The 13,896-nt window shown below is 38.3% G+C and overlaps 1 protein-coding gene across 33 annotated transcripts in view; it reads left to right on the forward strand.

The window, feature by feature from the left end:
- Window positions 1-13,896, forward strand: part of ptprsa (protein tyrosine phosphatase receptor type Sa) — a 208,282-nt gene that overhangs the window by 120,503 nt on the left and 73,883 nt on the right. For 22 of the 33 annotated variants that reach the window (XM_047805163.1, XM_047805173.1, XM_027159581.2 and 19 more), the window contains 3 exons: window positions 2,959-3,147; window positions 4,990-4,998; window positions 10,068-10,085. In XM_047805163.1, the coding sequence (XP_047661119.1) occupies window positions 2,959-3,147; window positions 4,990-4,998; window positions 10,068-10,085 (216 nt within the window). The remainder of the gene's footprint in view (window positions 1-2,958; window positions 3,148-4,989; window positions 4,999-10,067; window positions 10,086-13,896) is intronic. The other 11 variants (XM_047805201.1, XM_047805206.1, XM_047805211.1 and 8 more) reach the window with 1 other exon arrangement.

The following is a 13,896-nucleotide window of genomic DNA, read 5'->3' on the forward strand; positions in this document are numbered from 1 at the left end:
TTCAGAGTATTGTTTAAGAGGGTCACAGATGGTTTTTCATTTTGAATGAATTTTCTTGGAAATAAATTTACTCTTTCAAAAAATACTTTTTTCAAGTAAAGTTTGATTCATTTTTAAGTCATGATGAATAGTCTGGAATCCTATTCTGTTTTCAAAAAAGAAATGATTCAATAATATTCAATAATCATCTGCTCTGAGGGAGCAATCTTTAATCAGTGATTCTTGCTACTAGCTTCCTAGTAATTGCTCATATAGGTCATTCAGGAATAACCACAAAAAATCTAAAATAATGAAACCAAGCAAAAATCCTTTTAAAAAAAAAACATTTTTTTGTGTTTGCATGCCGGCTTGTTTGCTGGTGAATCTGCAATGGGCCGAGATCGTAGGCCTGAGCAAAAACAGTGGCCTGCAGCAAGAACCACTATTTTTTCTATAATCACAGTGCAGAGGGAACACAGATCCAGCAGATCAGAGCTCCTAACGCAATTGAATTAAAGGCTTTGCACCTGTTTCTTTGCATAATGCAAGTCAAAGACAACTATTAAAACAATTACTCATAATGACATCACCCTCGATTTACACTGGGGGCAGCAGCTAATGCCGCAGGGGGCAGCACTCTGCTGGATTGCATGAACACACAACCAGCTGTTGGACAAAGTGGCCAGTGCACTCAGCCTCCATGCTCACGGAGTGCTCATCATAACAACACCATTATCACCGCAGCTTAACAGCTTTTATGCCAGACCAGAGCTGACCGCCTGAGCTACCCAGATATCAACCCCCTGTGAACTTTCCCACTACTAATTGCATTTCATTTGGAATTTTAGGGTATGACATGACCCATAAGTACTCTAAAATAGCACAAAAAAAAAGGAAAAAACAAAAGCATGCAGACATCAGCCAGCAGTGGCACTATCTGATCGCTGAGAGAACAGCTTTTAGACAGCCGGGGGGCTCATTTGTACTCGGTACATCACAAAAGGGGTATTTTAGGCTAATTGTTGGCCATTTGAATACCCAAAAATTAAGGCTCCTATGTGGAATGAAATCAGTTGAGTGACACATTGGTGCTTTGGACTAATAAAAGCAAGATGTGAATGACAAGGTCAGGTGGTAGAAGCTACCAGGTGTGTAAGAATGCTGGGGCCTCAAGCAAGGTGAATCTGAAGATATCCTATATAGATGTGTGCTTCCAACTTTGTGGCAACAGTTTGGGGAAGGCATACAAACCTTTGCCAATATAATTTGAATATATCCATCATATTCTAATTTCTTAATACACTGCGATTTATGGTGAAATTTTTGGTGAAATCTGATTGCTGTAGATCTTCTTTTTTCATGCTATATCAGTGCTATTACTTTAAATCAGTATCAGTTTTCCTGACATTGCATTGGTCAAACAAACTACTGGCCACCCAAACTAAACCTACTGTTCTTCTCTGAACTAACTGAACTGTTAAGTTAAAATTCAGCTTTATGTTTATAGATAACATGACATAAAATGTAGTGATAGTGACAGATATCAAGCCTTACTGTTCATCCAACAACACTCTAGGCTCCTCAACTTACCTTTTTCTTGTCTGGTGCTGTTTAATTAAGCATAGATCCAATTATTCTCAGTGTGTTTAAGGCTTAATTCATGTGTCCAGGAGCAATCCTCCACTGCAGTGTCACTCCACCATTAATCTGCCCTCAAACCACGACTTTAGCTCATTCCTTTGCCACCAAAACACATGCTGCTGAGTATCTTTATAACAGTTTTAGTTTCTGAGTAAACTGGAGTGAAAGCAAATATTCAGTAGACTGATTTACAAATAGACTGGGAAATAATGAGAGTGACAGGAGCATCTATGATGAAGAAGAGATATAGGATAGGAGAACTGCTGTCATTCAAAACTGCCTATGATGAAATATTTATCTTACAGAAAAAATGTGCCCTGGTAGGTGGTTTCTAAGACAATTTTTAGTGAAGAGACTATGGCTCGGTCTCTTTAACAGCTTTATCACTAATGACCAGTGTCTTACTACACTACTCAGACATATGTTTTGCCCTGGCTGCCATGCTATGTGGGGTAACACACTGTGGCCTCTGAATGCCGTCTGAGCCACCCTGTGCCTTCAAGGCATCCACAAGGACTCTGAATGGCATATTGCATGCTTCCATCAGGCCATGACTTTTGTCTTTGCCCAGGGGCAGTTGGGTCACAAAAATGAGAGGATTTTCTACAGTCTCCTATTTGTTTTTCTCAATTTATTGCATTAAGGAGCTGAGTGAAGCTTTTTGATTATTAATCTAAGATCACTGTTGGATTATTGCTGGTCTGTAGTACTTAGGGAGGTGTAATCTTATCTTGTTCATGTAAATACATCTATAGATTGAGCACCACTTCCAATTTGCTCGGTGAGCTCTTGTTGATATGCAGCCTTTGTCTGTCCATAGATCTAGTTTGGTACTCCACTTTTAAGAAGCAGTTCTGGCTTAGATGCCATCTGTAGACTATACAGTAGACTACAATACCATCTAGGTGGTATTGTAGTGATGCAGTGTGAGATGGTATGGAGGAACACCAGAGTTCAAGATGATCCTACTGAGGCCTTTTCAAGATTATCCCCCTGTGCCCCATTATATTGGCACTGAAGACACTGGAGTCAAGAAAACAAAAGTGGCCATGCTCTGTTGGGGGAGGGATACCTGTCAATTATAGCAAGACTTGCCAATCATGGGTGTGATTGCAATTTCCTCTGACTGTGTTACACTGTCTGACTGCACATGACTGAAAGCATTTGTTTGTCTTCACCATCCCTGTTTGTAGCTGTTGTATGATAGAAGGGAGTTTTTGCTGGTGGATGGAAATTAAGGAGAATATGTAGGGGTAGCATATAAGTAATACTATTATATATACACAGTATCATATATATTATTTTGGAGTTTCTCATTCTTTCTCTTCGTTCCCACAGAGGACCTACTTCCTCCAGGCTTCCCCAACATTGACATGGGCCCCCAGCTGAAGGTTGTAGAACGCACCCGCACAGCCAACATGCTCTGCGCAGCAAGCGGTAACCCTGACCCTGAGATCACCTGGTTCAAAGACTTCCTGCCGATTGATCCCAGTACGAGCAATGGGCGGATCAAACAACTCAGATCAGGTAAGACAGTCACGTTCCACTTTCTGGTGGGGTTTCTCAAACATACGTACATTTGCACCGAGACATTTGTTGCAGGATTCAAATTAACTCTCTTTGCAACCTTTGCAAAGCTGATACCCAGAGGCTGTTAATGAACTGAAAAAGAGTTTGCAAGTTAGTGCAGATTTCATGGTAGAATCCAAGTAATTTCAGTTTCAGGATTATTCAGCTGTGTTGAGTGATTCAGGAACTGTCTGAGTATATATTTAGTAGTAAGAAGTTGTTTTTCATCATATTAAAGTTGTTGTTTTGAAGAGAAGTGAAAAGCACCTAATCATTACACATGACTCATTCCTTACATAGCTTAAAGCACAGTGTCTGTTCACCAACCTAACCGCGTGAGATGTTATTAAAGTTTTAAAAAGTTCTTCTTAACTCCAATGCTGTGTGCATTGTTTAGCAATGCATGTCCCATTGACCTGGTTTTAGAGCAATACAATTGTAAAATGTGTTAAAATATGCTTATCTTTATTGCACTATTTTAAAATAGCATCTTAAACAACACTTATGGAAATAGGCAAACTAAATTCTTTAATTCTTTAGTATTTTTGCTGCTTGGGTCAATGTGACCTGAACATCATCTCTGTAATAAAAATACTAAACAAATCTAAAGTGAAGTTTAGCTTTCAACAAGGTACTGAACAATGTCTGTTTAATATTGTAAAATGCATGTATTTAAGTGTGTACAAGTTTGTACATAGATAAATACATGTATTATTTGAAGTAGAAATCAGTTTGACCCTTACATTAGCATGTGCAAGACCTTTAGTAGTATGTGAATGGTGGGTAATTTACGATTCAGTTATCTACAGTGTGTCCTTACTGGAAGTATCACCTACATGAATAATCACCTCTTGGCAAAACACTAGTGTGCAAACCCCTTTTTACTTCTTTCATTCAGGCCAGAATGTAGGCAGATGTGTCGGCCATTAGGTCATCAGCTTTTTTGTGTCTGTTTTGACGCTACGTTTAATATAGATTCCATCATTTTATTTAATTTAAAAAAATGGGTCAATAGTAAAGTTGGGATTTTTTATTTACTTGCAATTAAGCTGCTTTGAAAAATACTTTTGCCAGAGGTATTAGCACAGCTTCCCCTGACAGCTCTGTGAACCCCCCACCCATGTGTGTCCTGTCCTCACCTGTGTGTGGGTTTGTTTACAGGTCTGCTGTATTGCTGTGTTTTAAAAAGTCTTTGTTTAAATGTTCTGTGTTGTTTGTTGTCTGAGATTATGATCTGATATCTTCACTTTTTTCTCACTTGGTTTCCAACAGCATAACCTAAGCTATTCAAGCCATTTGTATTTAAAGTGAAAGGCTGATACTGAATTTGGAAATCTTAATGACTTTTGTATAATCTACTTAAAAAACTGCTGAACTATATTTCTATATAGAACTATATAGTTATATTTCCTAATAGCTGTCATCAGCGGTCATTAAATTGTTAAAACAACCATTTTAAAAGCCATATATTTTGAAAATGGCTCAAAACCAGAATTGCTTTCTTGCTGCAATTATTACTTTAATAAGAACGGTTGTTTTAACTTTAGATTCATTTGCTTATATGCAATATGTATCAAATACAGTATGCTAAAACATGACATTTTTGATAGATTTAAAAAGTATCAGACATTTCAGGTTTTTACAATGTGAATATTAAGAAACAGAAATTTGAATATTGTCCACAAAGAGCAAGAAAGGCCTTTCCCTACCCAAACCTTTTGGATTCAGGCTTTGTAATACCAACCCTAAATCTTCTATTCTATTTTTACTTTTTCTTTTCTATTCTTTGTCATTTTTCAGAAGCTTTTGGTAAGTGTCTTTTTGAGTCCACCAGCTGCCCACTGTCCCTGCAGCAGATGGCATTTTAAGTGCTTTTTGAAGTGCATGACCGTTCCTTTACCTCCTCTGTCCCCTGTCCTCCACCTTTCTTGTTCATCTCTTACCCCACTAACATAAGTGTCTGTTCTCAGGTTTATATCAACATAACATTTTTCATCCTTTTATTCCTTTTTTTTTCTTTTAAATATTGATAAAAGACCTGACCTGTATACACGTATATGGGTGTTTTTACTCACACAAACAGAATATTAAAAGTATATATCCGATCACTTTTCTGCCAAAAGTTTCAATAATAACTAACTTGATTAAAAGTTCATTCATTTATTTTTCATTTAAACTTAAGTAAACACTTTTATTCTGATGAAGGTTGCAGTTGGTCAGAAGTTCCAGAACAAAAATTGATAAACGTGAAGATTTATATACTGTATGTGGACCTATGATTAGGTGGAACTACTGCTAAAATACAAAAGTATTCATTTTGATCCAAAATCTCAGTTTGCAGTAATAATAATGAATAATGTAATGTTATAATGAAAGGGAAAATTATATTGCAATCACATTATAAAACAAAATGACAGAGCAAAAGATGAACATATACATTATGGCATAGTGATTTTTTTTATTTTTTTTTGCATAGCTCAGCTTGTTAGGAAACTGGGTAAGAGCACAGGATCAATCATGATACGGTGCCCCGGAAGCAGAGATGGTTTTAAGGGCTGCACTCAAGGGCCTAACAGTGGCAGCCTGGCAGTGCTGGGGTTTAAACCCCAACCATTGGACGTTGAAACCTTTTTCAAAAATGCTGCTTTCCTGTAGATGGGACACCAAAAACTGTGAGAGAAAATATGTATACATGTGGTCTCTGAAGACCAAGTGCACACGTCAGCTTAAACAATTTTTAACCTGCACACATTCATCTGCTGAAGCTCTGCAGCTCAAGGCCCTGTTCTCCTGGCCCTGTTCACTGGTTGGATATTTTCCTCTTGCTAAAGCCAAGTATTATCTTAAGTCTCCATGCCCTGGCAGAATAACGCCTTGGAGCTTAAGTCTAAATCTTAGGCCTGGGCTGGCTCCATATCATCCGCTTGGCTTTCAAGTGAAACTTTTTTCTTTACTCGATTGTTTTTGTCCTAAGGAAATCAAAGCAGATCACAACTTCCAGAGTGCAACTAGGGGTTAGTTAGCCCTTGCTGTTTACTTTTTATGGCCCACCAACTCTACCAAGATGCAGTCTGTTGATCGGGTGCCTTCTCTCACAGCCTGAGGGATTTAAGATGATGAGGAAAAAGGCCTGCAACGGCCCTCCCACCCTCCAGATATGATTTCCCACCAATCTCCTCAGCTTGGACTCTGCTTCTTTTAATCTCTGCTCCAAAACAGGCTGGGGCAAGAGAAAGATATTTTTCCTATAGTCTTTTTTAAGGATGGTTGTGTGTATGGTTTTTATAGATTTTTTCTATCTTAGAGGCAAGTCTGTCCAGGTCTCCCTAAGGCCTTCCACAGTAATCTATGGTGCTTGTTCTTTTGAACAGTCATCAGCTCCCTCCCATAAAACCCAGCAGCTCATGAGAGAATATGCTATTCTGCTGGCCTTTTTCACTGATCATTTAGAAAATCACTGATCATGAGAAAATCTGTTTTCAGGGTTGGCTGTCTGTTAGGATTATCCTAGCAGGTACCCAAGAAGTTTCAATGCATGGACATACCAGCTCATAAATATTCTAAGGGTAGTGTCTATGTGCCATCATAAATGGTTCATAAATAAGGACTAACATACTGGGCTCAGGGTTAATGCCATAAGTAATGTCTTTATTCAGTGTGTGTACACAGGCTACTGTCGTGTTATTTACACGGCTGGAGCTTGAAGACCCGATATTCCCCCTATGCCGTTCCCATGGTTCCAAAGCTCAATTCTCACTTGCTTTGTCAGGTGTTGGGGATTAACAGGCACTACAAAAGGAGGGCTCATGCGATTTATCTTTCAACAAAGCTTCTCCTGTTCTTATTTCAGATCCATACTATCTTTTGCTTGCTCACAACCAAGTAGGTTATAGGTCTACATGTCAGCACTGTCCACTGGACAACTGTATTGGGCCACAGTCAGAATGAGCATGCACAGAACAGAGGACTACAGATTTGTCTCAGCGGAGGAGCTGGTAAGGTCACTGTGGCCTTGCTTGGGCGCATACATGGCCTCGAGCCCCATCTGAGTCCCAGCCATGCAGATGGACAGATGCTACAGTCAGATTGTTGTTTTCTCCACCCTGTCCTGTGGGTTTTCTGAGCAAAGATGCAATGGAAATGACAGCTCATTGCCCTCTAAAATTCCAGAGGGTACAGGATGTGGGTCTCTGAGATTCCTAAGGAAACTTAGCATGACGTATGCTTGCTTATTTGAAATATGAATTTATTTTGCTTTGAGCATAAAAAGTGCCAATGCCCCTGGGTAATGCACATAACACTAATGGAGAAAGACATCCTTTAACTTACTGTAAATACATAATTTTTCTTTTTCTTGGCAAATAAACTAAACCCAAAGATGTTTTTTCTGTTATACAAATAGTTTAGACTTCTTTGATGCATCATTTATCCCTTATCCTTCATTGTTTTGCATTTACTCTCTCATTTTTCACTCAACTTAACTACTGTAACTAAACTTACAGCCCTAACCTTAGTCTAACCTCAACCTAATCTCACCTAACATGATCTAGTTCTCCTCACCCTTAACCTTAACTCTGACTCTAACCTAAACAATGCTTAACACTGCAGCCACTGAAAACCTTCAAGTCTAACAGATGTCTAACCTCAATCTTAACAATCTTCCTGATTCCTTTAAGCCAATCAATGAAAGTTTCAAGTGTAAATGTTTTGCCTGCTTTTCAATATTAGTGCTATAACCTTATCATATGTTGAGCTATAGACCTTCCACTTCAGAAAGAAAAACAGGGCGCTGTGTTCTTGTTCACTGCTCCTGAAAAGCAAGCGAGGTTTAAATACTGCATGAAAGACATTTTATCAGACCACTGCAAAAGAACACACTACTTTTCACTTGCAGGTCTATGCATTTATTTATTTTTTTTTACAATCAGCTCTTTCTGTTATTTTCTGACCTACACATGGCTGAGATATATCAACACTCAGATGTTAACTTACGTCTGAGGGAATTCCAGTATTATAACTTACTTTAGGTCTGAATGTGCAATTCTTTGAAACGCAATGGATTGTTAATGGAGTTATCTGAGAAGCAGGCAAAACATATTTTGTGGTACAGTAATGACTTCTTTGTGGCTGAGGTGTAAAGGAGCTTTATCTTATACAGCTAGCATGTCCTGATTTTTCTGTGTGACATGTCTCTGGGTCATCAAGGCAGAGTGTGAGCAAACTTGATTTTACGATATCTTTACAAGCTGTTTTTCTTTTTATCACCTCTTTGTTGTGCTTAAAATGTTGTGCGTATAATGCTAACTAACATGAGGTGAACTGTTTTAATGTGCAAGTAAAATGTCACATATCTGTGATGTCACACATGTTGACGGTTGCTATTGTAACCTAGAGACAGTCACTAAGGTAAATCAGGTAGTGCTTTGCTCTAAAAGAGATTTCATATTAATGAATGGGGTTATAGTGGGAAATTCATTCTTTTAATATAATTTTTAAGACAAATATACTGTACTATATCCCACAGACATGAGACTAAAGGTCAGCTATATGTTTTAATTGGTGTTCAAATAACTGCAATTTTTTTTTTTACTGGTACAGTATCATGGTTTTTATCTTCTTCTTTTTTTTAGATAGGGATTTTTTTAATGATAGACTACTGTACTGTCAGTGATTAGGAGAAAGAAACTAAAAAAAGAAAGTGTAGGGACATCTGGTTCATCCAAAATCCACATTTTCTGAATCTAGTTTTGAGTACACCTGAGCCAAGTAGTGCAAATTCTGCTGCCCTTATTTCTCTGGTTCAGGTGTGCAGAAAGCTTGAGTAGAACAAAGATCAGGACCAACAAGAGAGGTCTCTTAGGTATGGACTGTGAAAGTGTTGTTCCAGATTCAATTCATCCTCCTCCTCAGCCTCTTCCACCACCACACACAACTTCCTCTTAGCTTGTAGTGTCAATCAAAAGTTTTTGAACCCCTGGAGTTTGTTAAGCTGTTCATAAGATATATTATAGTTTGGTCATTCTTAGTACCAAATTTACAGCCCAAAGGAACAGAAAGGAAATTAAACAAGGACAAATCTAAAACAAATCCTTCACAAAATATTTTAAATCTTTGTGTTTTACTTATTAGCTGTTAGTTTGCATGCTCTTCAGATGAGATTTTTCATCAGTGGAAGTATAAATTCAGAAAACCCACACCAGCTCCATTTCATCATTGAGAGGCAAGCAGTCTAAGCCCAGGAGAGTTATCACCTCTGACCTTGTTGTGTTCTGAAACTCATCATACCAAGACACAAGGAATGAGAAATATGGCATATTCAGAGACATAAGTCATATTTAATGTAGATAAACACAAATGAAAATAACCTTTTACCAAATGGTCAGAGGCAAATAACTAAAATGTTCATGAACAGTGCCAGTATCAATTGTAATGTACATATTTGCTGATATATATAATACCAAATGCCATAAATATAAATTATATTGGAGTTTAGTAAAAACCTAAATTTTATATTAACTGGTTAATATGTGGACCTCAATTCACAACTCAGGGTAGCCAGTGAACAAGTGTAGAAGCCCTGAAAGGCCTCAATGTAGGCCTCAAACTGCCTCATGTTTTGTTTTGTTTTTTAATGTGTGGTTTTGGGAAAGTCTGAGATAAAGGAAGAGCTGAGAGAAAAAAGACAAATAAAAAAGCCATAAAAAAGAGAAAAAGCTCCCTCCCCAGCCATGCAAGGTATTTAAATCTTAGCTATTTTTTATTATTATTTGATTTCTAACCATTTTAACAATATCAAAATCCACAGGCAGTTTACAAGAACTACTCACCCACTCTCTAATAATACCTGTTGTGTTTTTCACTTGTTACTCTCTTTCCAGTGGGTACTCCTATCCGAGGTAAGACATTAATCCCAACCACATGCTTAACCTGAATTACTCACAAACTAACCAACTGCTCCTTCTGACTCCTAAATGATGGTTAGCTCTCTTCTTTTTCAGTCAACGCACATTCTGTGTGTTTTTCTTTCCTTCATTTTCATACATGTCCTTTGATGTCCATATGTTTTGTCTGTGTGTGTGTGTGTGTGTGTGTGTGTGTGTGTGTGTGTGTGTGTGTGTGTGTGTGTGTGTGTGTGTGTGTGTGTGTGTGTGTGTGTGTATTGTTTACCCCACAATGTGTGTATTCTCCAGTGACTGACAGGGTGAGGCTGAGAAGGATGTTTGCATTACACTGTGACATTTGCAGTTTTGGGAGACCAGGTTAATGAGGGGTCTGTTGCCCTGCTCCTGCTCAGAGCTCATTTTATGTATTTAAATAGCCTATGGTTCAGCTCAGGCAGCTAGAATGCACCGAATGAAATGCATAAATAAAATAGTAAAATATGGAGTAATCCTACAGCTTTTCTGCATTTCCTCTTTGTCCACTGTATGCTTTGTGCAGTTACACTATATACTATATTTTCTGGACTGAAACACATAACATGAAATCTTACTATTTGTTGCTGTATTTACACAAGAGCTGCTACATGTCCTATAAATTATGGTACGCATGCTAAAGTAGAATTTACGGCACTACTCCAGCACTTGCAGTAGGATTGCTGTTCTAAGTATCATTACATCGATGAAGTAACGATGTACCTTTAGTGAGTGGAGAGTGTACGATATATATGAGAAGAAGGCATTAGATTGGTTGGTATTATATTACATCTGGTATGTTATGTTAAATCTAAATAAATATGTAATTACAAAAGCGTTACAGCTTAAGAACAGGATTGTGGTGAATGTACTAAGCCTTAAGCTTAGTAAATTGTATAGAATTGAACTATGTCAACACTAATGGGCCACAAATTAAATTAGGCAACTATAGAAATCAATTATAGACATTAATGAAATTAAAAACAAACAAAAAAAGAAAAACATACTGTATGGTGGCAGGTTGATTTGACTTGATTGATATTAATTGAGATTTATTGTCTAAGAAATACAGTGAATGCACTAGCTAAGGAAAGATCTTCCCCTCAGTGACTTACAGTGACTCATGTCCACATTAAGGTTATGTGTTTTTTAATTTATCGAATTAAAATCTGACATTTTATAACTGACATTGTTCTTCACAGAGAGCAGGTAGGTATGCATTTTTGCTCTGATCTTGATGTTTATTGTATGCTAAACAAATGGGTATGATAAGTTTATTAATAAAAAAAAACATTCCGGTTTGGGCAAAACTCACATGTTGATACTGATACTCACATGCTAAAGATATCAAAGTAGAAAGAACACAAACTAAAGCTGTTGTATCCTGCACACACTAGCAGAGGTGTCCCTAATGCCTGGCCAAAAAGAGGACATAAATCTTAGTGTTGCTCACAAAAACCAGAGTGACTTATGAACTCTGTATATGCATAATGGGATTAGAGGACCATAAAGAGGATTTTGCTCAAAGCCAACAGGCCCAGGCTAAGGAAGATTTTCTTATGCAGCAGATTGGTGCTGTAGCTGCCGGATATATCAGTAATATGCAAGGTAGTTTTGTGTAGTACAGAGATCAGGTATGTGGAGTCTCCTTTAACAGTCTTGCTTAAAAGAATAACTGCTTTAGGGAAGCAGGCTCAAGTGTTGTTCAAATGACAGGAAGACAGTATGCTAATTGGCCTGGGGTCGCTGCACATCACTGCTGAGTTTATGAGAGTATTACAAGCCAGCAGATGGAACATGACAACAATCACGTTGTCCAGGCTCATGCTGCTGCTCTCACATTTAATGACCTTGGCGTCAAGCTTGTATGGCCGAGTGTGTGTGTGTGTGTGTGTGTGTGTGTGTGTGTGTGTGTGTGTGTGTGTGTGTGTGTGTGTGTGTGTGTGTTTGCAGCCACTTGTTGGAAGCCTTCTAGGCGCACTCTTGAGCATGTACACACACTCACACACACACACACACACACACACACACACACACACACACACACACACACACACATTGTCACCTGTCAAGGGGTGGGATATATTAGGCAGCGAGTGAACAGTCAAAACTTGATGTTGATGTGATAGAAGCACAAAAAATGGGCAAGTGTATGGATCTGAGTGTCCAAATTTTGAAGGTTAGACATATGGGTAGTAATCCCTTCATGCCACCTATATACAGAAATGTTCATTTACATTTACAGCACTTGGCAGATGTCCTTATCCAGAGCGACTTACATTATCTCATTTTTTTTATACAACTGAGCAGTTGAGGGCCCAACAATGGCAGCTTGGCGGACCTGGGATTGAACTCACAACCTTCCAATTGGTAGCCCAACACCTTACCCACTAGGCTACTACATGCCCCATGACAAGAATTGAGAGCAAAGACAGATGAGCAATTCTCCAGGCTGTCTTATTCTCCATCTAATCAGTTCCACCTATGCAAAAAAAAAATCATCCATGCAGTCGATCCTGCAAAACAAATCAATCACAGCCTGCCAGCACCCACTAATTGAATAACACAAATAGGACTAGAGGTGCAGAGGTGTGTGTTTAAAGACACTTGCAGGTATGTGAGCAATATAGGGGATTTCTGCCGCTGTTACCACACACACACACACAGACACAGACACAGACACACACAGACATACACCTCCAATTCTCCAGAAGTCTCCAGAACTGTAAGCTTCATGTTCATTTTACACATGCATCGCTGGTTTGCTCAAGGATCACCAGCATGCTTGTTTTTTCCGCTTCACCTGTAATTTCTTTCCTGAGTCAAATAAAAACTACACAATATGGGACAACCCCATATAACTCAGGCAATCTACAATTTATAGCTATACTTTGTATAGCATTCTTTTAAAATTCCACAACTCTACTGAATCTTGTTTATTAGCAATATAAAGGCTGAATGTGGAAATGCATAGACTATAAATTCCCTTCTAAAGGACATTGGAATCGTGGAATCATGTTTTCCTGTTTTCCATTTTACACCATGTTTTTGGAATTGGCTCCAGATCTAGCATACCCCTTAACCATGATGAAGTGGTTACTGAAATTGAGTAAATGATCGCTTTTAAAGTGATATCAAGTACCAAACTAGATCTGCAAATTGTCATGCAGTGAGAATGCATGCAAAATCAACTTGTCATGGTTTAAAGTGTGATTCGGGTATGCAGACTTTATCAGCTTCCCTTCCTTCCCTGTTAACCTTCAGAAACCCAGACATTTTTAACCCAAAAGGAGCACATGGGTTAATAATCAAGAAGCTGTTCATTTCATGGCTTGTTCAATATGGCTTCATTTATGTGATGACCATTGTTCTGGCAAATGTGTATCACCACCGTGGCAGCATTTGTTCATGGGTATGTAATGCCATGTTCTTTTCACAAATCCGGTGTCATCATTGTTATGGTTCTGTTTGTTGTAATAGGTCTCAGCTGGAAGGTTCATGCTGGCTGGCCTGTTTGGACTGTTTCCTTTCTGTTTTCCACAGGCAAAGCCTGGGCACTCTGCTGAACAAACGTTTATCATAAAGACATGTTACCCTTCTTTTATCACATGGCATCCTTTAAGGCATTACTCCACTAGCTACCATGAGATAATTTCCCCATTTTGTTTATATATTCTTGTAGTATATTTTCTCTCAGTGAAAACAATATTTTGTGCCAGCTATCCTGCAGTCTTGGAAAAAGCCACAGGCAGCAGGAATTGGGGGAATTCGAAATAGTCATGCTCATACATAA

This window comes from Tachysurus fulvidraco, chromosome 2, assembly GCF_022655615.1.
Source record: "Tachysurus fulvidraco isolate hzauxx_2018 chromosome 2, HZAU_PFXX_2.0, whole genome shotgun sequence".
NCBI classification, from domain to species: Eukaryota; Metazoa; Chordata; class Actinopteri; order Siluriformes; family Bagridae; genus Tachysurus; species Tachysurus fulvidraco.